Source organism: Leuciscus leuciscus (assembly GCF_965113295.1).
Source record: "Leuciscus leuciscus genome assembly, chromosome: 5".
NCBI classification, from domain to species: Eukaryota; Metazoa; Chordata; class Actinopteri; order Cypriniformes; family Leuciscidae; genus Leuciscus; species Leuciscus leuciscus.
This window is the reverse complement of record NC_138729.1, coordinates 2,978,420-3,005,888: the sequence shown is the minus strand read 5'-3', so window position 1 is coordinate 3,005,888 and position 27,469 is coordinate 2,978,420. Positions and strand designations below refer to the sequence as shown.

Sequence of the window (27,469 nt, the reverse complement as noted above, 5' to 3'; positions counted from 1 at the left end):
ATCTAGCGGTGAATTATTACACTGCAGTTACATTTTATATTAAAATAGTGGGGGAAATGATCACACACGAAGTTCTTTTCTTTTTTTCAGGCATCTATCGAAAAATGTAATGAAGCATAATTTAAATATTTGATGACACATCTGAATATATATTAGTATTTTCATATTAAGTCTGTGTAATCTTTAACAATAACAGCTGTCATTCTCTGATCAATTCTTGTAATATAATATGATATAATATAATATAATATAATAAAATAATATATTCGTTTGATATTATATAAACTCAATTCAGCTTTACTTTATAGCAGCAGTGAATATTTTTGAAGCATTTTTCTGATTGTTTTTAATTTAATTTAATGTAATGAATTTAGTTTAACACTTAGCTTTTTATATTCTCAATAATAGAATTATTATTCGCTGGTTTTCTTCTTCTTCTTCTTCTTCTTCTTCTTCTTTTTCTTCTTCCTCTCTTTTTTTATTTCGGATCCACCCATGTGTTTCCAGCAGCAGTCCTTACTTTTCATGTGCCACTGAAATAAACTTTGCGCATCACGCATGACAACAGCAGCCTCTCATCTGATTGGCTCCTGCGCACATCACGCTGCCGCGGCAGCCAACGAAATCTCACGGGGGGCGGGACTTACACAAAGAATCAACCTCCGTTATGACGTCACCTCCGCAGTGTCGCGCGCACTCGCTGACATGAGAGACGCGCGCGTCGTCACATCAAGCAAAAGCTACTGTTGAACTAAAGGTAGGAGATCATGTAACAATCAACAATTAAACACGCATGAATGTTTTTCGCATGCTTTTATGACTGCGCTTTCATTTTGGTGTGCATGCACGCAGAAGACAGTAATGACGATACTCAGATCGCAGTGTTTTGAAGCTTTGGGCCTGTCAATCAGATGATTAGAAATGTAACCACATATAACCTGCATAAGTGTGACTATAAATTATGCATGCATTACACTAGTACAAGAAATGGCAGTGCGTGGTCCAGACACATGATGGTGATTTTACAGCTTGCCATTTTGCTACCAAAATAAACAAGACAGGCTGTTGCTGCTGAGTTGTGTAAAAAAAAGTAAAATTGCATTAAGTTAATATAATCCCTAGCATTTGAAAATGGATTGTATTAGTGTTATTATTATTGTGGAATAATATGATCATGATGAGGTGCAAATGCATCAGTAGGTGTGGTAGGACAGCCAGTAAATACAGAAACAACATCGATGCATGTCATCATCAGACTGTGTTTGTAATGACGTGACATTGTCTCATGGTTTCCTTCCCATCCCATCCATTGGTCTGGACTCTACTAACGTCATTGTTAATGGATAATTATGGAAGCTTGTTTCCGCCACAGAATAAAACATCTGAAAAGATAATTGCGACTTTTTATCTCACTTCTGCGCGTTTACATCGTATAAAGTACAAGATGTAAAGTCGCAATTGCGAGATTTAAAGATAGATTTTTTTTATATATATATAAAGTTGCAATTGTATGTTATAAAGTAAGAATTGCGAGATATAAAGTCAGAATTGCGAGATATAAAGTCAGAATTGCGAGATATAAAGTCAGAATTGCAAGATATAAAGTCAGAATTGCGAGATATAGAATCAGAATTGCAAGATATAAAGTAAGAATTGCGAGATATAAAGTCGCAACTGCGAGTAATAAAGTCAGATTTGCAAGTTATAAAGTCAGAATTGCCACATTAAACGTCACAATTACCTTTTTTCTTTTTTATTCTGTGGCAGAAACACAATGTGGTAATGCACTTAAAAAAAAAAAAAAAATAATAATAATAATAAATACCGAATAAGGCATATATACATATAGAAATATGTATAAGTATTTCTTATACTTTGAGCAAGTATGCATACATAAAATTTTCCATAGTTAAATTGCTTCATATATACTATCATTATATTATCCTTGGTATCTGCCAAAAAAAAAAAAAAAAAAAAAAAAAAAATATATATATATATATTAGTTTACAAAAAAAATTGATTCTGTTTTGTCAAATGTTGTGATTGAGATTTGGCATTTAACATCTCATATTGCGGCTGCTTGGATATCAAAGCAAAAACAACCATGAAATGACACTGGAACAGCTGTTTGCATGTTCAACAAAAACCAGAAACTAGCAGTAGCAAGTGATCACTTTAAGTCCACACTGTGTATGAAAAATAGCAGTGGCCTCAGTGTTTTGTTTTTGAAACGCTGTCAAGAATATCATTATTATTACTATACTTATATTTTACATTACAAATGTAGTATGTCTAACTTTCCTCTCCTGGCATCTCTATTTAAATCTGCATCTCGTTATGCATCAGGTGACATGCTTTTAACTCTTTCCCTACCTGCATTTTTCTAAAAAGTTATCATCCAACGCCAGCAATTTTGATTATTTTCACAAAAGTTTCATGTAGGGATGCACCGATACTGCCATTCTTTGCCGGATCGGATAAACGAGGCCGATCCAAATCCGATACTGTGCGTATACTATTCTGTGTTATTGTTAAGCCCCACAAAAGACACACAAACATTATAAAGCACCATAAAGTTTTCATGCACTATATTATAAGTGTTCAGAAGCCATTCTATAGTATAATGTGAGGTAGAAATGAATATTTAAGTCTTTAAATTCAAGTTCACGTAAACTCTTCCCTCCGCTGTGGCTGTCAGTCATTCTGCATTATGCATTCAGCATTCGGTGATTCAATGTTACTATTAATATACTTGATCTGGAGATAAAGGTCGCATAAAACAACTTCATCTTGCTGGACTTTGTTGCTGTACCTTAATCATGTCACTTTCTGACGGGTGTCTGTTAGATCACAACAATGGAGTAGAGAGCACTATAATTGTTCTTCACGCGCACAGTAACTGAAATTTAAAACTTTTAAAAGAAAAGGCTGAATAAACTATTGCCTTAATTTTAATAGTATATATAGCCACCATTTTTTTTTTATCTTTTTGATTTTTTTATCTCGTTTTTCATGAATGTATTGTACAACAATACAAAGAGCAATGTGTAACTTTTTACCAGTATTAGTACTACACGTATTGTCTCGTATTTGTTCCCCACTAAATAATGTTTTTTTCCACTAAATGTTCAGATTTTATAAAATGATTGTGCACTCGTGATTTTTTCTAGAGAGAATTCTAGTCTAATCTAGTTTATAATAGCATTTTTGTCATAGATTATGATCATATATTTTTTTTTTTTTTTTTTTTTTCTTTATAAGGAAGTTGTCTAAGTAGATTGTGTTTAACACACACAAGAGTGATTATCAGTTCAACACACAGAGTTATAGAAATTCTAGCCTACTTTATAAAATAAAAAATAAAAAAACTGCGCTGGGATCGGATCGGTATTGGTCGATACTCAGAATTTTTGGTATCGGATCGGTTTTGAAAAAATGGTATCGGTGCATCCCTAGTTTCATGGCCCCCTCCATATTTTGTTCTATGAATCTTTAAATATGAAATATTTCAAAAGAAAGAACAGACAAAACAAATTTGGCTTTTTGTCTGAAATCACCATATTATCAGTCCCAGGCATGTTCTGAGAATGTGTAAAAATACAGTGCATGAAATTGCTTTAAAGTGAATGTGCAACAACAGACTATGTAATCGCAGCCTTATAAGGATTAATAGTTGCACTAGGCCATAGCCTATGACAAATACGACCAATAACTTAGAGGATTTGTTCACTTTCAAAAAAAGTTTTGCTGATAATGTACTCACCCCGATGTCATCCAAGATATCCATGTCATTCTTTCTTCAGTCGAAAAGAAATTAAGGTTTTTGAGGAAAACATTCCAGGATTTTTCTACACAGAATGGACTTAAATGGCAACCAACTATACCAATGTTCAAAGAAGGTTCAAATGTCCGTCTCAGTGCAGCTTCAAAGTCTCGACCCGATCCCAGTCGAGAAATAAGGGTCTTATCTCATGAAACGATCGGTCATTTTCGAAAAAATGCCCATCTTGTACCATCTCTGAGATGTGCCACGTATTACGTCATCACGTTGGAAAGGTCACGAAAAATAAATTAAAACACGTTGGGCGATTTTGAAGTTGGAGGAGAAAATTAGATTAAATTTTTCGCCCTTCCCTACCTTTTTGAACCGGAGTACACAGACAAATAACTTAGATAAATGACATGACGTGTGTCCTTTCCAATGTGATGACGCAATGCGTGGCACATCTCAGAGGATGGTACACTATAAGAATTTGTGGTTAAAAAGTGTGTGTGTGTTTGTGTGTGTATATATATATATAATTATTATTATTTTTTTTATTTTTTTTTAATGACCGATCGTTTCGCTAGATAAGACTCTTATTTCTCGACTGGGATCGTGTAGAGACTTTGAAGCTGCACTGAGACGGACATTTGAACCTTCTTTGAACATTGGTATAGTTGGTTGCCATTGAAGTCCATTCTGTGTAGAAAAATCCTGGAATGTTTTCCTCAAAAACCTTCATTTCTTTTTGACTGAAGAAAGAAAGACATGGATATCTTGGATGACATCGGGGTGAGTAAATTATCAGCAAAACTTTTTTTGAAAGTGAACTAATCCTCTAAGTAAAATCACAATTCTTCTTTTTGCAACTTTTTATTATAACTGAACATAATGCACATCAAACACATAGACATGACTTTTTTCCTCCCCTGTAGACACCCTGTAGGCACTAGAAGGCATCATGGCCACACCAACGTCCCTAGATCCAGATTTGTTCCGGGAGGTGTTGGAATGCCCCATTTGCCTGGAAACCTACAACCAGGATCAGCTTCGACCCAAGCTCCTGCAGTGCGGTCACTCTGTGTGTCGCCAGTGCCTTGAGAAACTCCTCGCCAGCACGATAAACGGTGTGCGCTGCCCATTTTGCAGCAAGGTGTCTCGAATGAGCAGTATTTCCCAGCTGGCTGACAATCTCACCGTGTTGAAGATCATTGACTGTGCGAGTTCTTGTGTCTCAACCATGGGCCTCATGTGCAAGTCTTGTAAAAACCGACTTCCCCGTCAGTACTGCCGTGACTGCAGCGTTGCGTTGTGCGATATTTGTAAAAACGAGGGGCATCAGCGTCAAGGCCACGTCGTACAGGCCATTCGCGTGGCTGCCGAACAGTGCCGGAAAGACATCAGCGGGAAGCTGTCTAACTTGCGGGAGGCAATGGGCAATATTCAGAAGAAGAAGGCAGCTATCGATAATGTGACAAAATCACTCAGACTGAAGTACAAGGCTGTACAGCAAGAGTATGCCAAGGCTGAGTTGCGGATCCAAGAGGAACTTGGCCGCTCCCGTCGTGCCTTTGCCACGTCCTTAGCCGAAATAGAGAAGCTGAATGCCCAGATATTGGAAGAGCAGACATACCTGCTCAATATCGCTGAAGTGCAGGTGGTGTCAAGGTGTGACTACCTAACCATGAGGATCAAGCAGACTGATATTGCTCTACTGGAGGAAGGGAGTAACAATGAAGAAGAGGAGTTGGACATAAAAACCAATCTTCCTGTCGTTCTGAAACTACAAGAGCCTGAACTGGTTAAAATGGAGTTTGCAAAACCCTTAGACATGGGGCAACTGACCACAAAACCCTGCACTGTCAATGCCGAAGAGGAAGATGGACTCGATTTCGCCGCTGCCGGCCCTTTGGACATGTATCGTGATATTGACATGGTGACAACAGTTGAAGATGCTGTTTGCGCTTCTCCCGGTAGCTTCAAGTCCAAGTCTGTAGATGGAGGAGGACCTTCTCCAGGGGCTTCTGGTGGGCAGCTTTGTCAGTTCGTGAAAAAGATGGGGTGTAAGGGCAATCTGCCAGGCATGTTCAACTTGCCGGTAAGCATTTGTGTTACACCGCTGGGTGAGGTTCTCGTGGCCGACCGAGGGAATTACCGCATCCAGATCTTCAATCGCAAGGGCTTCCAAAAGGAGATACGGCGCAACCCGAGCAGCATTGACAACTTCGTTTTGAGCTTCCTCGGTGCTGACCTTCCCAACCTCATCCCTCTCTCAATTGCAATCAATGCTCAGGGACTCATCGGTGTCACTGATAACTATGACAACTCTGTGAAGGTTTACACCACCGACGGCCACTGCGTCGCCTGCCACAAGAACCAACTCATTAAGCCATGGGGAATCGCGGCTATGCCTTCAGGGCAGTTTGTCGTGTCCGACGTCGAGGGTGGGAAGCTGTGGTGCCTGGCCGTGGATCGCAATGTAGGGGTAGTGAACTATAACCGACTATGCTCGGCCGTCAGACCCAAATTTGTAACTTGCGACTCGTCAGGTACAGTCTACTTTACGCAGGGCTTGGGTCTAAACATCGAGAATAGACACAATGAACACCACCTCGAAGGGGGGTTTTCCATCGGCTCGGTGGGAATGGATGGGCAGCTGGGAAAGCAACTCAGCCACTTCTTCTCAGAGAATGAGGACTTCCGTTGCATCACTGGGATGTGTGTGGACTCCAACGGGGACTTGATCGTGACGGACAGTGGGCGTAAGGAGATTCTGCAGTTCCCTAAAGAAGGTGGTTACAACATTCTCATTCAGGAGGGCCTTACGTGTCCTGTAGGTGTAGCTGTTACCCAGAAGGGACAACTCCTCGTCTTGGATTGCTGGGACCACTGTGTGAAGGTTTACACGTACTTGCAAAGGAGACGGTCCTCTACGTGTTAGGACTGCTGTGGACACTTTATAATATTAGTCACTTTAATTCAATGGCTTTGTTACAAATGCGTTTGCTTTCTGACCTGGAACTTGCAGCAGGCTGGGATCAAGCAGCTACGCCGCAACCATTCACCACTGCCATGGAGCAATTGGATTATGGCTTATGGGTATTATTATGGATGCTTTAGACAAATTGATTTTGAAATATAGCACAACTGATGGCAATAACTGAAAATGTTGTTCTTTATGCGTACATAAGGTCTCATCAGTTTGGTCTTTCTGTGTGTGTGCTGCTGTACTAGCATTAAGATCTCGAGTTAATGACAAAGTGATTTTTTATAAGTGATATTACAGGAATATTCCAGGTTCAGTAGAAGTTAGGCTCGATCAACAGCATCTGTGGCATAATGTTGATGATCATAGAAAAAGTCCTCATTTTCTTTAAAAAATGAAGATTATGGTGAAACAATTACTATGTAAATGGATTCATGTTTGGAGGATTTAAAAGAAGTGTGAAACTTAAAAATTTATAAAACCACTCACAGAACACAAATTTTATGGTACAATTTGTAGATTATTTCAGTGGTAAAGTTGTTCTCAGCATTTTTTTTTAATTGTAGATTTAAAAATTGTTTTGTTCAACGCCACAGTCTTGTTAACACTTATTTTACATGTTGTTGCTATACGTTTGAAACTGTGTTTTAACATTTATGGATTGGCTACATCCACCTTCATTGCAAATGCCTCACTGAAACATAAATATACAGTATATTGTATATAAGGGAATCAACATTATGCCACAAGTGCTATGATTGATGTTAACTTGTACTGTAACTGTACCCAGAATATTACTAATGGGAAGGTGTTTCATTTGATTTGGAAAACGTGACTCAAAATGTACTGACTCAAAACGCTGCTGTGAGTGTCATGTTCGTGTGTAATTGCTGTAATGAGTTCCCATAATGCCCTCTCTATTAAAGTGCCCCCTCATAACTGAACAACTTTATGATTTCTGTGACAGTTAAACTAAAGAACAGTATGCTTGAAAAAATTGTTAGGTTTTGTTACTACAAAGGTTGTATATTATAGTTATTCATTTATTGTGAACTGGTCTGTAGTGTAACCCAGTTTGTACACGCATTGCTATGTTGCAGGAACCAAAGGCCTGTCAAATTCAGGAGATATGTACAAGCCTATCATGAGAGTAACTGCAGTAGATCAACTGAAGTAGGGAAATGACTCAGCAATTTACAACATGTATGAAATGATCATTTGCATTAAAGTGTCCTTGTATCTGAGAGGTGGATCTTAAAACTGTCCTTCTTGAAAGCTTTAGACAGCGCTGAGCTTGTTGTCTTAAAATCTTGGTTATGCTATTAGTAATGTTTAGTTTTTATTTGGGTCTGAATGTTCAAACGTGTACTGGAGCAATTAAAGGATTAGTTCACCCCAAAATGAAAATTTCTTAATAATTTACTCACCCCAATGCCATCCAAGATATCCATGTCTTTCTTTCCTCAGTGGGAGAGAAATTATGTTTTTTGAGGAAAACATTTCTGGATTTTTCTTCTAACAATGGACTTCATTGGTTACCATCGTTTTTAAGTCCAAATCAATGCAGTTTCAAAAGTCTTTGAAGTGTTTAAATGGGCTGTACACGATCACAGCTGAAGAAGAGGAAGTTATCTACCGAAACGATAGGTAATAATAAAAAAATAATTTATAGACTTTTTACCTTCAATAGTTGGGATTGAGCTGATCAACAAACGGACAGGGAACTACGTCATCACGTTGAAAGGTCATGCCGGCGCCGGCAGAAGTACCGCCCCACTGTTTACAATGCGACCGTACGTAGGAGGATAGTTCAAATAGTATGGTTTGCTTTTATATATATATATATATATATATATATATATATATATATATATATATATATATATATATATATATATAGTAATAGTATTCAGTGAATATGAATATGAATATGAATAGTATATGAATAACATTCTGATGAATATGAATAGTAGTTTAAATAGTATTGCCGGCGCCGGCGTGACCTTTCAACGTGATGACGTAGTTCCCTGTCCGTTTGTTGATCAGCTCAATCCGAACTATTGAAGGTAAAAAGTCTATACATTATATATTTTTATCGTTTCACTAGATAACAACCTCTTCTTCAGCTGTGATCGCGTACAGCCCATTTAAACACTTCAAAGACTTTTGAAACTGCATGGATTTGGACTTAAAAACGATGGAAAACCAATGAAGTCCATTGTTAGAAGACAAATCCAGAAATGTTTTCCTCAAAAAACATAATTTCTCTCCCACTGAGGAAAGAAAGACATGGATATCTTGGATGGCATTGGGGTGAGTAAATTATTAGGAAATTTTCATTTTGGGGTGAACTAATCCTTTAAGGCTTCATGAAACAATCACATTTAGACTAGGATGGAAACCCATTATCACAATTCATAACACAATGCAAGTATGTGTTGCATTCTCTGTGCTGGTAGACATTAATGCAAACGTCTTGTTTTATGTCCATTTTCTCTTTACTCTAGGTCAACTACTGAGCAGTTTCGCCAAGTTAAATATATAGCATATCCAATTAAATGGCACAGACGTTTACAGGTAACTAATATCACCTTCTTGAGGTTGCTTATTGCCAAACAACGCTAGTATATTGAACCGGACCACAGTGTGTTGGCCGTGCATTTGCGTAGTGTTTCTGGCCTTATTAATTCTAAATCGCTTAAGTTTTAATTTAATAAACGTGCATTTCCAACAAAAGCAGACAACCTGCATTGGCCTTAAATGCACAGGAGATCCAGACATTCTAGTCTGCCTTGTCCTTAGAAAAGAGTATGTGACCCTTTAGAAATGAAACGTGGTTTTCATTGAATTGCCTGACCATGTTAGAAGTAGAATACAGGTTTATAAAGACCACTTTTATTTTTGCCTTTATGCAACTGTGATTCAGGTAGAATTAAACTGTTAAATTCATCTATAGCATTAATCCTAAAATAATAATAAATCACCAATTCTGTTGAAACGCAAGAGTAAAGACACAATGAAAATGGAAATAATGTAACAAACATCTTGTATTCTCCTCTTTCTGCCAGTATGTTCTTGTTTTGGCTGCTTTCCCTGCTCTTATGGCCTTATAAATATGGTCTTGTGTTAGGAATTCCTTTTAATGGCTCTCACTTAATATAATATGTCATGATATATGTAATAAAATGTCAATTAGTAATAATTTCCTTGCTGTAGTCATTGACCAATTGATTTATTTCTTAGTATCAAGCATTAATACATGGAGCTTTTCCAATAAATTGGGAGTACACAATCTTTAACAATTAACAAGATACGGTAATCAAATTTGCACAATAAAAAAGAAGAGCTAAATAGCAATTATCACTATTAAAAAATCTGTTAAGCATCATTATCTTAGATGTATAAAGCAATATATGAAGAATGGGGCCCAGGGATTTTGTTACTTATTTTTACTTTTAGTAAACGGCACAAACATAAATCCACAATGCAATAAATATTGTTTTTGTCATTCTCTACATGTATAATAGAAGACCATCATGAGTGAGTGTTTTTTTTTTCTTTTTTTCTTTTTCTTGTTGGTTGTCAAAGCATAATGTGCAACAAATCATGAACAAGTGGCATACGACCGGTATAGTCATGTGTAAATCGCCTGCAAAGTTGCCCTTTTCTGGGTATTTAACATTACCCATCATGATTAAGGTCATATGAGTAAGGCCTAAACAATGAGTATTTTCTCAAACTGTTGCGCTTTTGTCAGAGTTTATGGCAGGAGATTCTGAATGGACGTATTGCTTTCATAATTCATCTAAACACAATCATGTTCAAGCATTGATGTTGGAGTCAGTGAAATGTGTGTGTGTAATGTTCATGACCAATTGTGTGCAATAAAATAAACATGTGAGATTGTATGTTTTTTGCTTCTATTGTATTAAATATATTTGCCTTCATTTTACTGAAAAAAATAAGCCATTACCAGGTCAACTGTTGGACACTTTTAATCATGTTTAAAAGCAAATTAATGCAATTTAAACTATTCTGTGGAATACAATGTTGGGGAAAATAGGTTAATAAACAATATTTCTAAAGTTATTTAAAATGTTCCAGCTGTCACACATCCACAATTACACCATCTGAAGATGATCTGTACATCTGACATCCAAGCATCAGAGGCATGTAATGAAGAGAAAAACTGCTCACAAACGCTAGCAGCTGTTCTGTGTATCATCAAAACAGTAGGTTTGGGTAAGCACACATGAATAAGATTTCACAGGAATGATGTCCCTGCTTGAAAATCCCTGGCCTAGTTCATACCACTAGATTTAAGATGTTGCCACAGTCAAAGACTCACTGCACAACTAATCACAGACTAGGTGTTCAAAAGATGCATCTGAAAACAATTAAAGCTACAGTATGGAGGATTTGGCCTCTAGTGGCTGTGAAAAGCAAAGACATAACAAAAAATAAATAAAAAGATATCCATAAATAATGTCTTGCGCATTGACTTTCTTCCACTGCTGGTTTGACTCATTGAAAAAAAAAAGTTAAAACTAATGATTTCTATTTTTGGGGGGTTGGTTTTAAATCCTATGTAGTCTCTTGAGTTGTCATGATCTCCGAAAAGCCGATCCGATATTGAAACTGTTGTCTGAAAAAGTTGTTTTTTTATAGGTACACTATATGTAACTTTTTTTGTAGCTGCTGTTCAAAATGAACTAAATCTAAATAATGAGCCAATACATCATCAACCCTTCTTCCAAAACATGTTTTTGTCTTACCATGATTCACTGTGGTAATCCTATAAGTGTTTATATTTTAGACCAGGCGGGATGGTTTATTTACGTGTCTCGTCGTATCCGTTAATAGAGAAGAGTTATTTTGCTTTGTCGTGTGTCTGGTGTGGGAGTGGCAGAGGTTAGTTGTCACAACAAGCAAGAAACGTTGACATGGAGCCAGTAAATTACCTGTTTTAGACTAAATCCGAACAGAGGAGAGTCTGCTGGTGAAACAGAATGCGACAAAGCTTGTAATAAAACACGAATCAACATTGCCTTGGCTTTTTCAGAGATTGTGAGAACTGAGGGATTTGAAATGTTGTAAAAGCGACGCTTGTTTTATTGAACAAATGAATTGCCACATTTAGATCTCTAACCGAGTTCACTGTAAAGCATTTATTGTGAAGGGTAATATTCATCTGCAAAATTCACGCAGACCGAAGCGCAACCAAAACAATGTTCTTCTGCAAAATGCATGCATTTTTTTTTTCTTTTTTCTTCTTTTTTAGCCACTATGGGTTATTTGTCAGATGCCTTTTTGAGTTAGCCTATCCATTGAAGTAATTATTATATAAGCAAATCAGGTTAAAGCAAGGAGACATACAGTACTATTTTCAACCAAGCAATCTTCAGTACTGCAGATTTAAATAACCAATAGTGTTGGCTAGCCCTGGTTTATTGCCTCTGTATCGACCTGTAGGCTGTCTGAATTTGTGTTTGCTGTCTCAGAGGTGGGTGTTGACTCAGAGGTCATATATGCTGAACGAACATAAACTCATTTTGCACATGTCCAGAATCCACTAGTGTAATATCTAGCGTTCAACACAGAGCAGGGTCCGGTTGCATAAGCTGTACGTAAGTTGCAACTTAGCCAAGTTTAAGCACTAAGTTACAACTTATGCACAACTAAATATTTTTGAATTGCACCATTAAACGCAACTCTAACCTCAATATTTAGGGAAGCCACCGAATAGGAGTAACAGTTGTAATAAAATAGCAGACTGACTGAATTGCATCAATAAGCTCATAATAAACACGACATAATTCAATCCTTTAGACATATATGATAATGTTGACATTTACAATCATTTACATTGTTTTCCATAACGGAGTGATGGTGAACTGCACACTCAGTCACGGAAACAAGCGAGCGCTGTGAGTAAAGCCATTGCGACGTATTACGCGTTATTAAATAGAGCTAACGATCAAGCTTAACAAGAGAAAGATATTAATACCGAAAGTCTGCGATTTGACAAAAAAGCAAGCAGAGGGACAGGAATCCTGGCATCTTTGTTTGATGGATCCGAAGATAAATATGATCTTTGAGAAACAAGATGTCTAAGCTATTTGCATACTTTAAAGCTAAAAGAGACTATTTTACACAAGCCCACTGGTGATAACGCAGAACAGCTAGCCGAAGACAGACGGAAGAATGCTGATTGCTATGCTGAACTAGTAAGACTGATAGATGATAAAAGCCTATCACTGATAAGACACGCAGCTGCTGATGAGGGCAGGAAAGCCCTAAGAATACTGAAAGAGCATTAATCAGGGAAAAGCAAGCCACGAATAATAAACATGTACACGTCGTTAACCCAGCTACACACGGACAACGAGAGTGTTACCGACTTCTTAATAAGGACAGAGAACATCATTACAGCCCTGAGAGATGCTGGAGAAACCATGAGTGATGAACTGACCATAGCTATGATTCTCCGCGGAGTCTTTCAAGACGCTAGCTGTCCACATAACACAAAATGAGGACGACGTTACTTTCAGAGACTTTAAAAGAAGACGAATTCACGAGGAGGCGGAGAAAATTAAAGAAACAGAATCAACAGATAATGTGATGAAGGCACACACAAGACAAGGACGAGGCCCTTTCAATACTAAACACAGAGTAAGAAGAAGATACCAATGTGATATGTTACAAATGTGGAATAAAAGGTCACAAAGCAAGAAAATGTTTCAAAAGAGTGTGGTGCCATCAATGTAAAAATAGCACACATGCAGAATTCCTGTGCAATAAAAAAGGAAACCAAGACAGTGACCAAGACCATCTCTTCAAAGCAGAATATCACTCTGTGATATTGAAAAGTGGTAGACCACCAAACATCTGGTAGGCATCATGATAGATACTGGAGCAACATCTCACATTGTGAGCGACATCAGGAAGTTCAAAAGCTTTGACAGCTCATTTCAACCTGAGACTCATTCAGTGGAATTAGCCGACGGGACAAAGTGCAGTGGAATGGCGCAACAAAGTCATTTATTTCCTAGATGACACTGGACGACAGCACAGAACGCAACTATGAGACGCACTATACATGCCTTCGTACCCACATGACATTTTCTCAGTAGCAGGAGCAACAATCACCTTCAAGAGAGGAAACAGTCACATGGTTACCAAAGACGGAAGTAGGTTTGACATCCACGAAAGTGGAATTTCTTTTAATCTGCCAAACATTGAAGAGAGTGTTGACCATGATTTACAAACTTGGCATGAATTTTTAGGTCATTGTAACTATGAAGATGTTCAAAAGTTACAAGGTGTAGTCGGAGTCATGGAGATAAAAGGAAACACAACAAGACAAAATCAGTTATGTGAAGTGTGTACAAAAGGAAAAATCCCTCGGACAAGAAACAGGGAGCCAGACGGAAACCTTTAGAACTAATTCGCACTGATTTGGCCGGTCCCATGCCAACACAGAGCAAAGAAGGATATAAGTATGCACAATCTTTTACACATGAATACTCAAGTACTGTGTTAGTGTACTTTCTAAAGTCTAAAAGTGACACAGTACAAGTCACAGAAGAGTTCTTGGCTGACATAGCACCTTATGGAGAAGTCAAGTGCATCCGTTCAGATAATGACACTGAATTTACGAGTCGAGATTTTCAAGCACTGTTGAAAAAGAATAAGATTAGACATGAAAGGTCTGCACCTTATTCACCTCACCAGAATGGCACAGCAGACAGAGGTTGGAGAACACTCTATGACATGAGCAGATGCTTACTGATAGAAAGCGAGTTACCAGATGAGTTATGGAACTACGCTATGCAAACATCAGCTTATGTGAGGAACAGGTGCTACTGTAGATGTACAAAGAAAACACCATATGACTTATTCACCGACAGAAAGCCTGATGTTTCCAAAATGCAGAAATTTGGATCAATATGTTTTGCCTACAAACAAGAGAAAGGCAAATTGGACTCTAGATGCGAACAGGGAGTTTTCATTGGTTACGACAAAACCAGTCCGGCTTACCTTGTGTACTATCCTAACACAGAGAATGTCCAAAAGCACATTTTGGTGAAGTTCACAACAAAAACAACCAAAGAAAGAGAAACAAACATCTGAGTCACACACAGAATACGAGGAGATAAATCCTGAGATTATTAGCAGTGAAGAAAATGTTGATGAAAATGTGAAGGATGTACCAGGTCAAGGCATTCAAAGTGGTGTTTCCGAGACTTTGCCTGAACACGCTGAACCTTCACAAGTCAGGTAAAGCTACTGAGACAGTAACCAGAAGGAACCCACCAAGAACCAGGAGGAGGCCAGCTCATCTACAGGATTTTGAGATTGAAGATATGGAGGACAAACTGCAAACATGCAGAGACTTTTTGTTAAAGAGCAGTATGCGATATACCGCAAACCTACCAGGATGCCATAACATCAACCAAATCAAGGCAATGGAAGAATGCCATGGAGAAAGAAATGCAATCACTGGAAGAAAACAAGATCTTCACACTTACTCAGTTGCCACCAGGAAAACAACTAGTTGGGGGAAAATGGGTTTACACACTTAAAAGAGACATTGATAGATCTGAAAAACACAAGGCTATTCGTTGCATTAGGCTACAGTCAGAAACAAGGGACTGGCTATGATGAAACATTCTCACCCACAGCTGATATGACAAGTGTGAGAGTGGTTATGCAGAAGGTGGCACAAGAACATTGAATCTTGCATCAGATGGACGTTGAGACAGCTTATGTGCATGTACCAATTGATCATGAAATTTATATGGAACAACTGGAGAGTTATGAGCAAAATTCGGAAACGGATGAAAAGCTGGTATGCAAGTTAGAGAAATCTCTCTATGGTCTCAAACAATCAGGAAGAAACTGGAATGCTGTGTTACATGCATGTTTGACTTAGAATGGTTTTACACAAAACCCGGCTGATAACTGTGTGAAAGATCCAAGAAAGTTCAGGGAGGAAGTACATTTACATTTATTCATTTAGCTGACGCTTTTATCCAAAGCGACTTACAATTGCTATATATGTCAGAGGTCGCACGCCTCTGGAGTAATTAGGGGTTAAGTGTCTTGCTCAGGGACACATTGGTGTCTCACAGTGGATTCGAACCCGGGTCTCTCACACCAAAGGCATGTGTCTTATCCATTGCGCCACCACCTCCCCTAAGTAGGAAGTTTAATCTACTTGTACACTTGCACAAGACCAGATTTAAGTTTTGTCGTCAGTAAACTATCTCAGCATTTTGCTGAACCAACATAACAACACTGGAACACAGTAAAACATGAGTTCAGATACCTTAAAGGTACAGCAGAACAGGGATTATGCTTCAGAATAACAAGAGAGACTAGGTCTAAGAGTGTATAGTGATGCTGACTGGGCGTCAGATGTGAGAGATAGATGCAGTACTTCAGGATACTGTGTCAATTTAAGTGAATGAAGTTCTTTGATTTCATGGAAAACCAGAAAACAACCAACTGTGGCATTATCTACATGTCCTTAGCATTAGCCATGGAGGAACGTATCTACTTACATTCAGTTACTCAAGGGTATGGATACATACCAATACGCACAAACAAAGGTGTATGAAGACAACCAAGGGACCATTGCACTAGCCAGAAACCCAGTCTGTAGGCAATGGTGCAAACACATTGATATCAAATAACATTTCATAAGGGAAACTATACATGATGGTAAGAAGATATTTGGAATATTGTCCCACAGAGGACATGGTTGCTGATATTATGACGAAACCAGCCACTAAACACAAATTAAAGAGGTTTGTCCGAGACATGTTTGGCACTTAAGAGTGTAAAAAAATATATGTTTACATTATAAAAGTTGTATTAGGGCCCGAGCACCGATGGTGAGAGGACCCTATTGTTTCTGCTCCGTTTATTATTATTATTCTCCAAAGTGAATCGCTTTTTGGAGGGCCTAAACATGTCATCTTAAGGCCTTTGCGACGTTACATTGCTAAGATCTTGAGTTTTCGTCAAAGGGTGTGCCCTCGGCGGCCTGACAAATGTCTGGGGCAAAATGGCTCAATAGCGCCCCCTATTGCCCTGGCTCTACGTTTCACGTACAGGTATGAAATTCGGTACATACATGTAATGACACAATACCTACAGAAAAGTCTCTTGGAGGATAGTCCTAAACACAAGAGGAAGTCAGCTATTTTGAACTTCCTCTCAGATTTTGTGCAGTTTTTGCCATTTCCAGACGTTGCCCACCGTGCTCTGTTTTCCTAAAGGCGCCGGGTGGCGGTGGCACGGGTGCGAGGGCCCTTTTCATCGCTGCTTGCAGCTTTAATTTGTTTTGTTTTTGTAACACAATAAGCTAAGAGCGAGTTTCCTGTTGAAGTTTTGCTGAATAAAGCTGCTGAGGAGATGAAAAAGAGAAAGCCCCTAGTGTGGACTTTACGTTCTAGGTTCAGTAAGAGCTTGTGAATGTCGGCTGCAACCCTACCCAGGAGTGTAAATGCACACACCCTATGAAATGAAATGGTTTATTTATTTAGTTGTATTTGTCTGTGAGGATACACATCTTTCCCTTCTCTTACCTTTCTGGTACTGGAGCCAGAGCTGTTGCTGGGACTTCTTGCTGGGGAAGTAGATGTTGCAGGTGAGTTCAGAACCATACAGCGCCTCAGAGATGTAATGACTGCCGTACTGCCGAATAAAGGCTAGCAACTCATCCCGTGTGCTGTCTGCCGTCAGGGATTTCAGCACCTTTGAAAAATCTGACCAAAGCACCACCACACATAGAGAAACAATGAATGTCCTATATGTTGGGAAAATCTTTGATTAATGATTGTCAAATATAGCTTGCATGTCACCATCTTTTTTTTTTTTCTTTTTTTTTCAAATACTTTTTTGATGCAAAACGTCATAAACTGAACTTCAGAAACGTAATGTAGAGATTGAAAATACATTTCATAACCCCTTTAAAGCTGGACCCTCCACACACACACACACACACACACACACACACACACACACACACACACACACACACACACACACACACACACACACACACACACACACACACACACACACACACACACACATTAAGGAAGAGTATTCATAGGTTTGTTGTTTGTCTGTTTATGGTACCTGTGGACAAGGTAATGGCACTAAGCTTCACTTTATACAGGTTACTCCGCACTCTCCACTGTTGCATCATGGGATATCCCATGGCTTCACTGAACTGGGCATCTCCTGTAACACAAACATATATGATGTTGATTAATGTCCTGCTTCTGCAATTTAAAAAGCTACATTTCAGTTTCCATGAGAATCAAAGAGGTCTTCCTCAAGGAGGTGTTTACTGAAAAGCTGACTCCTGCATTGAGCCCCCATTGAAAAAGTAGTATGCTTAATTGTATGTAATGTGCACTTGACGAAGTGTACTTCAAATCTTTAAATTGTACTTGCAGATTATTCTCTATATGTCCGAATCATTTGTTATGTATTCATTACTTCAATGAGCTCATTGTTTCTGCCTTAAATTATAACAGTGTTTAAATTGATAAATTTTTAGCTAACTGGGTTATTTGTATATGTATATTTCTGAAAGATATAACTAAGACAGTCACCTCTGATAACAGATCACTCTACATTGTATTGTGGACATTTTCTGTAAAGCTGCTTTGAAACGATGTGTATTGTGAAAAACGCTATACAAATAAATGTGAATTGAATTGAATTGAATTGAATTATATATTGATTAAATAAAAGGCCACTTAAGTGAACTTAAAGAGAGTCTGTTTCTTAATACACTTAAGTAAACTTTGTAAAAAGCATGTAATATATGGGTTGCAATTTAGCAATTCCAATTCAATCCCTGTTTTAATTCCAATATGGTAAAAAAAAAAAAAAAAGGTCAAATATTTAGATATCAAACATATTTACTCTGTCAAAACATTCTGTTTCAGCTGAATACCATTAACACAAACCAGCACTCTAAAGATCAACTAACTAATAAACTAGACTAACTCATTTTTATTCCAAACATTATTAAAGACAAGTATACAGTCAGTAATACAATAAGAACAAATTAGCAAAAGCACAAATACTTACAATGAACAAAGTTCAGAAATTGAAATCAAATGTAAAATAACACAGCATTTTTTTCTTTTTATAAATAAAATGTAGATTAATCCTTATAAAATTTACAAAAGTTATTCATTCAAGATTAGTGAGTGTTTTTCTATTAACAGTAATGACACAGACGGCTGCAGATTTATTAGGCTGATGTCACTTTAAGACCTAATGCATGGATCCATTATACTGTTACACATGCGTTTACTTTCTCAACTGTTTACGTTCACTTAAGACATAATCGACTGTGTTTACTAGGATATTTTGACATCATTTTGTTTAAATTTGTTGTTCAAGCGCAAAAAGATGCAAAAGAGAACTCAATTCAGTATTCGTGCACTATATGAGAGGTGGCTTTTTGAGCACAGAAAACAGCACGCAACTGCCGAAATGAATTCTTGAATGGTTAAAAACCACATTCAAAAGTGCACACAGGGATAGAAATAAGTTAAGTGGGATAGACATTTTTATTTTATAACAAGTATCTGATTCCTGATCATAAAGATAAGGTAGGTTAGGTAGATAGATGTGTGGGAAGGACGTTTTCAAAAACACTTCAAGTTAACTGTCATGCTGCTTATCCTATTTGTATGGTGTGAGATGACAGCAACACCCTCAAAACATCGCATCAGCCATATCACACTTATATCTTCACATGCTGACAGACGCAATAATAGTTTAAATCTCATTAGGAACCGCTGCAGCAAAAACTGAGAGCCGTAATCAGCATTAACAACTCTCCACTGTCAGTCCTGGAAAAGACAAGCTGTTATTAAATTAGCCACTTGTCATCGGAGCCCACATTTATGTGGAGTCCACATTAGAAAGAACTGGAGTGAAAACAAATAAATGAAAAGACAGCTCTGAATTGGGAGTTGTGATCAAAAGTGATGTGAGGGGGGAAATGAAAGCTTTCTGCACTACTGGTTTTCCTCTCTCATATCATTGAGACAGAGAGCAGCCGTCCACTGAGCTGATGCTGCGATTACTGTCAGTTCCTCACGCCATGTTACATTTTAAAGGGGATTTATCATGAAAAACAGGAATTTACTCAATTATTTACCAAGTGAGAAAAAGGACAAAAATAAACCTTGTCACATCCATGTTTTTAAAGTCACCATGAAATCAAAATTGACAATTCCAATTGTTTTATGGAATATTGCAGTATTTATTATAATTTGTTTGTGCACATCATTATTGTTTTAAACTCATATTCCTCTTAATCTTGAATCAAAGTAACTCCCCCTCCCTCTTGCAGCATCTCTTCTCTTCTCTGATGACGAGGGCGGGGCAACCTGTCAATCACATGAGATCCACCAATAGCAAACCACAACCATCCAATCAATTCCCCACAGTCAAAATCAAGCCCCGCCCTTCATTTGTTCTTGTTCCAAAAGCCGTTTCATTGGGATATACATCACAATAAGGAAGTAAAGACGATCACAACTCATGCTGACTTTAACCTTTTTCCCATTCTGTGCAAATCAGAGTTGTAAAAATGACAGCAATACTGAAGCCATCTGTTTTAGAACTATATAATTAATCACACGTACAGTCTTGTTTGTTTTCACCATCCATCTTATTAAAAACTAGAGATGCCAAGCCTGCATGAATTAATAGGCCTAATTAAATTAAAAGGAGTCACAGAGATCTTCTCTTAACAATTGCATCTTGCACGCTGTTTATTTAACTAGCTTGTGACATTATAAGTGGACCTCAGAGGAAAGTGTGTGAAGTGTAAATAGGAAGCCTGTAAAGCACTGATCCCTCAGAGGACGTGATAAATGAGTTGACGATGAAGATTCACCTGAGAGCAGCTGTAGGTTGGGCAGAGGCTCTGACAAAACTCCTCGACACTGTTCCTCCACCGGCAGAGGAATCACCATTAATCCGTCGGCCAGCTGCGGGAAATCCTTGATGAAGTTATTATCCCTGAAATACAAGCATACATTGGCGTAAAACATCAGACAGATATTGGACAGGTGTGTTGCTGGTGAGTTAGAATCAGCATATTTCTTATTGAAACATTTTGCAAGGAATATAGTGAAGAGCTCTTACGTGTTGTTGTTGATTTATAAGCAGAAGTCTTTATTAAGACACGACCAAATATGATTTACTAGCTATTCCTACAGTAGTTAGATGCAGGTTTCTCATTCCTGACAGCATTTTATTGGCCTGATGAATTTGCACATGCAGTCCAAAATGATTCCTAAATATTTTAATCCATTTTCCAGAATAGAAAAACTTCATATCGACTAAAAGTCCAGAAATCTAACAAACAGGGTCATGAAGAGATCATGAAAACGGACCCAAACGGTGTAAAAATTGTCATGACATGCAAGGACAATTCAACAATTCAACTTTTGTTGAATTTATGAGAAATCTACAGACGCAAAAAGACAAAGTGTAGTAAAATAAAGACCTAAATGTGTATTTCTGACTTTTTTTCACCACAAGTCTGAAAGAAGACATGTTATTGAAGACAAATATCCAACAATCTCAAAATTGACTCATATTTGCACTAAGTATAAATAGCATCTAGCTACTATTTACACCTTAGTGAAAAGAAAATTCACGGTCTAGGGGTCAGGGAGGCAGTAACAAGGGAGTTTAGGCAACAACAGGCAACCAAGAACTCTCCTCTCCTGTCCCAACACTCCACAGAAATCACACAGAGTTTTGGAAACACTCAAAAGATTACTTTATTTGGATTAGTCCAAAGTACAAAAAAGGGGAAGCATCAAAAAGGCCAAGGACAAGGCCAAAACTATAAACATAAAGTTCTGACTTTAGGTGAACACTTTCTTAACCTTTCAAAGTAAGATTCAAAATGAATAACACATTTCTTACCTTACTCTCTAGCCAAACACAGGAGAAAACATGGACATAAACAACAATGGCATCCGCCTCCCTACAGCTTCCCAAATTAACTAAATCAAAGTAGGTTAGAAACGGTTTAAACTCAAGGCTCTTTTAGTAAAGTCTAACGAAATTAAGGAAAATTAGCTCAACTGCAGTCCAAATCTGCTTAAGTTAACAACAACCACCACCACCACCAACACCAACATATACGATCGGTCTTAGCACACACGCTGAGGTGTGAGGCAGGAGAAGACAGTCCTGGAAAAAGAACGAAAAAAAGAGAAACGGCTAATCATCTTTGATTCAAATTGAAATGGCAGATGAGTAAATGCCAGCATATTGTTATCCACCTGCATGTCTTTATATTCTATCACTCGTGATACTGAGAGACATTTTGAAAAGCATGCAGTGATTGTTATGGGATTTTCATCTTCTTGACAATGAAGTGTAATTAGCCACCCTCTCCAAACACTTCATCTATTTAATTGAGATTTCTACAAGAAACATCAATAGCAAACAACACTTTCATTAATATCAGTATGTCAAAGATATGTCCTGAATGCATAAATCATTATAAAACCTGCATAAATTGCAGATAAACACCAGTGATGTCACTAATTATTATTATTTTTTCGCTCAAAGCATTTTTTTTCTTAGTGTAAAGAATATTGTAATAATCTAAAGAACTATTTTCTACCATAAATATCCTCTTGTGCAATTGAAAGCTTCTATGGATTTTGAAGGTTCCAAAAATAATCTTTATTTTGAAGAGTGCACAGAAACAAAGATGTTCTCTTCTGAGTTATACTCTAATACTAATCCAAATCAAACTAAAGAAAAAATCATGATCGTGGTTAATTCATATCCGTGTCAAGGGGCGACGTATCACCCACCTTCACGATCTGAGCCTGTTTCCATTATTCTGTAAAGTGTCGGTAACACTTTATAATAACGTTCAGTTGTAAGTCATTTATAAGTGGTTTGTTAATGATTAACTAATCATTTACGAAACATGACTATGCGTTCATAAATGATTAACAAGTGATATATTCATTATTTTATGCATGTTTTGTAGATTCAGTTATAAGTCATTTACATCTGATTAGTTAATGATTAACTAATCATTTACAAAACATGACTATGCGTTTCATAAATGTTTAATAAATTGTTAAAACATTTTGTATGAATGTTTTGTAAATGATTAGTTCATCCTGAACTAACCACTTATAAATGACTATATTATAAAGTGTAACCCAATAGTCAATAATCACATATGTCTTCAAAAACCTGCTGCTAATTGAGTTACTACCACTAAGTGCAAATAGCCCACCTCGTTGGCAAAGGCTATTACACTAACTCCGCCCACCAATATTTAAGGTTCAGATAGTATCTACCATATTTGCACTAAGTATAAATAGCATCTAACTACTATTTACACTTAGTGAAAAGAAAATACTGCTAATTTCACTGAGTGTAAATAGCCTCTGCCTTGTTGTAATGTGGGCCCTTTGAAACAAAGTGCATCTGAATGTGCAACTGATGTCATTTCTATAAGTATTTCTCAAACTAGATCTGATGGACCGGTCCGGCCTCATATCAAGGCTTTCCTCAAGACACAAACAGGCAATGGGAAGAAATGTATTCTTGGTATAAGTACAATATGCTACAGTTCTCAGTAAGCAAAGACTCTGCTTTTTGTTATGCTTGGAGACATTTCTATTTTTCAGCTGGCTCAGAATCAGTTTTCACATCCACAACTGTCTTTTCCAGATTGGAAGAAAGACCATTTACATTATGAAATTGCTGTGTAAATTCATGTTAGCCACCTCTGAGCAGCATTAAACACTTTGTGTAAAGACACATACATGCAATTTCAACCTTTGCAATGTAAAGATGTTTTTTTGTATATGTTGACAAAACCTTATTGGTAACAGTCTATAGTTTTCTGACCGGTTGAAGTAATGTTGAATTTAAGTATTTGACACAAAAGACTCTTTTAAAAAGAAAGGTTCCAAATGGGTGTCATAGAAGAACCATTTTTGGTTCCTCAAAGAACCTTGCAATCAACAGTTCTTAAAGGTCCTATGACACGCTGCTTTTTGGATACTTTTATATAGGCCTTAGTGTCAATGTCAATGTCAATGTCACTTTTATTTGTATAGCACCATTCAAACAACACATGTTGACCAATGTGCTATACACCATCTCAATAAAACAATACAACAATATTCAAATAAACTGATTAAAAAAATAAATAAATATAAACAGTAATAATCATTATCATCCAATAGATGAATAGGCCATTTCAAACAAGTGTGTCTTAAGTTGTACTTTAAAAACATGTACAGAATCAGCGTCCCTAACATGTGATGGTAAGCTATTCCAAAGTTTTGGAGCAACTACCCCAAAGGCACGATCCCCTTTCTGGCTTAACTTGGTCCTCGGAACTTTTAACAAGTTTTGAGTTGATGATCTCAAGGTTCTACCTGTCTTGTACCCTACTAACAAATCTGATAAATAAGTCGGTGCAAGGCCGTGAAGAGATTTATACACTAATAGAAGGAGTTTAAAATCAATTCTATATTGTACAGGGATCAATGTAAGCGGACCAAGGACGGAGTGATGTGTTCACGTTTTTTAGTGTTAGTTAATAATCTCGCTGCAGCATTTTGTACCTTTTGCAGCCGTTGAATAGATGCTTGACTAATACCCTTATATATAAAGAATTGCAATAGTCAAGTCTTGAGGATATAAGAGCATGGATTGCAATTTCAAGGCTCTTATGTGTCAACGATGATTTCATTTTAGCCAAATTTCTCAAGTGAAAAAAACTTGACTTGTTTTTGACTTGAGTGGTCCCCTAATGCTGTATCTGAAGTCTCTTTCCTGAAATTCAGCCTTGGTACAGAATTACAGCCACTACAAGCCAGTCCCACAATGAGCTTTCCTTAGGACGTGCCATTTCTGTGTCTGTAGCTTTAAATGCTAATGAGGAGGAGATATGAGGGTGGGGGTGTGGCCTTTAGTTGGTTTGTTTATGTATGCTGTTACAGTTATTATCCTGTAGCTAACACTAACGCACGTTGTTGGCTTTTCATGTTGCTCTGATTTTCTATCGTTCTAAAGCTGTATTAGCATCTACAAAAAAACAAACAAAAAAGACTTTTGTGTTCATTTGTACATCCAAACACTGAGCAACTGCCATGCTTCACTCGTTTACAAGCCATGATGTCTCTTAGGGCTGTCACTTTTGAGAAAAAATCAAATTCGAACGGATATCAAATATCAAGCAATGTATTAGAATATATTCGAATATAAAATAAAAAAATAAAAAAAAACACCGTTACAGAGATTCAATCACAAATTTATTAACCGTCTGACAGTCATAAACAGGACTCAGGCCACGGCCTGTATGAAGAAAATGTTTGACTTAATGTTTGAAACAGCAGGTTATCAACTTAATCTTTATGAAATGCCACTATGCATAGCCAATCACAAAATTAGGCTACATGGAAAAAAAGGTGCCGACCGTGAGCGCGAAGATTGGATGTCGAGGATGCGTAGGTAAACCGTTTTTTGCAAATTCGGCAAACTACCTTATCTTTAACGGTTACTTTACCATATGGTGTAGAACCCAAAATATTTCCAGACACTACTTTTTAGATGAGTTGGGGTTGTAATTGTCCACTCAGGCTGGCCGTTCTGTGCGTTATCTTCCATTTTCAAAACAGGGTGGCTATTAGAGCTGCACGATTAATCGTTAAAAGATCGCGATCTCGATTCAACCCCCACGCGATCTTAATCCTGCATTTCTACGATTCTGCCAATGATATTCAACGAGATAACGCGCTAGGGGTGGAACGGATGATAGGGATCGCACTAGATTCGGTTCGGCACGCATGTGATTCGCGGATTAAATGCTAAATTTAACCATCATAGAGTGAAAGTTCATAATTTGGACGTGTATTGACTTGCCAATTTACACATTCAAACAATTTTAATCGCGGAAGAAGAGCCGAAAACCGGGACTCGCGCGTTATATGTGCGCACAGCCACACACACTTGAAGCGCAGTGAAAGAGAGGTGCGTTTCAGACAGCGCTCGAATATGCTGAATTGATTCCTCTTTCGCGTTTCCTTGCCCTTGAACGGACACATAAACACAAAATTGTCAACATACCGCTCGACAAGTATTCTCTCGTTTATGTCATATGTGAACAGCTGAGAAAGAAACGGCTATTTGTCCGGTTTTTTTCGGTCCGTGCAGTCGGTCTTAAAGTGACAGCACACATGTATACTGATTTCTGTGTCAAATAAAACAATAAAATACAGCTTTAACAAAGATTAAACTATATTCAATTTATACAGTGACAAAATGGTGTTATTTTACATTTAGGCTTAATTATTAATTTATGTATCTGAATATACTGTTAGACTTTGTAAACTTTGTTATTTAGTATTCATGGTATGTAATTTGTGTATTTGTTCTTATTTTATTACTGACTGTTCACTTGTTTTAAATAATGTGTGAACTTTATCAGTTAGGCTAGTAGTTTTTAATGTAGTAGCTATCGAAAAACTTAAACTGAGCTTTAAGTAATAAATGAAAAGCAAAGTTATTATAAACTTATCTCAATTATTTAAACTACATGAGATGGTTAAAAACAAAACTGCTCAATCACAAAGTACCAGCGGCCAGTCGAAACAAACGTCTATAAAAGCAACGCTATTCAACGCAACATACCCAAAAATGTTGATGGTGTTTCTTGCTAAGAATCTTTAATAGGTCTAGCCTGGCGTAATACCTTTGAATGTTGTCAATGTTTAATTGTCATTTTTTATTTATTTAAATATTACATTCTTTTTGTTTACTGCATTTATTTAAATTTGACTGAAGCAAGCGTTTTATGTCTTATTTTGTTTCTATCTTGTTTGGTAACCTAATGTTCAGGATTTTTAGATCTTTAAAATAATAAAGCTTTTCAGAATCGTGAGAGAATCGTGATCTTGATTCCAAGCAAAAAAATCGCGATTCTCATTTTAGCCAGAATCGTGCAGCTCTAGTGGCTATTGGCTATTATGCGCTTGATTTGGTCATAGGCCTACGCTACAATACGTTTAGAGCGCCTGCTACTGGACGAGATGGCAAACAATAAAATAAAAACAAGACATAGACTGTAAAAAATGCGCTACACCTGGCACTTTAAAAACTGGATAGTTTATTTATAGTTCGATTACGGATATTTCACGTCATGTTCGAATGCATATTCAAATATCGAATAAAAAGTGACAGCCCTAATGTCTCTCGAGGAAAAAACAATATCGCGCTCGCACGGTCGTAGCTCATTTTCTCAGGGGCGGGCAAAGCAGAGAAAGGGGAGGTAACCTTTCCCCGTATGACGACATAGGGAAGATTCCGGATTCGCCCGTTTGAGCTTTCATTTTCTCAAAGGCGGAGCAGGATACCCAGGGCTTGGGTTACACCTATCACTTATTTCTAGCCACTGGGGGACCATAGGCAGGCTAGGGGAACTCATATTAACGATTAAAATAAAATCATAAAGTGAAATTTTCATGCCATGGGACCTTTAAAAGAACCATTTTTTTCTTAGTGTGAAGAACATTCCTAAAATTCTTAAGATCCCTCTTCCACTATAAATAACCTTTAGTGGAATGGAAAGGTTGTTAAGGGTTCTTCATGGAACCATCAATGCCAATAAA

General features: G+C 37.4%; 2 protein-coding genes across 3 annotated transcripts in view; one reads left to right on the top strand and one right to left on the bottom strand.

Moving 5' to 3' along the window:
- astn2 (astrotactin 2) overlaps positions 1-27,469 on the bottom strand; it is a 481,074-nt gene that overhangs the window by 66,398 nt on the left and 387,207 nt on the right. For both annotated transcript variants that reach the window (XM_082170500.1, XM_082170501.1), the window contains 3 exons: positions 20,695-20,819; positions 17,901-18,005; positions 17,345-17,524 (listed from right to left, as the gene is read on the bottom strand). In XM_082170500.1, coding sequence (XP_082026626.1) covers positions 17,345-17,524; positions 17,901-18,005; positions 20,695-20,819 — 410 coding nt within the window. The remainder of the gene's footprint in view (positions 1-17,344; positions 17,525-17,900; positions 18,006-20,694; positions 20,820-27,469) is intronic.
- Positions 666-10,657, top strand: trim32 (tripartite motif containing 32). Its single transcript, XM_082170520.1, has 2 exons — positions 666-757; positions 4,699-10,657. Exon 2 carries the CDS (start codon positions 4,725-4,727, stop codon positions 6,702-6,704), a length of 1,980 nt encoding a protein of 659 aa, XP_082026646.1. The 5' UTR covers positions 666-757; positions 4,699-4,724; the 3' UTR covers positions 6,705-10,657.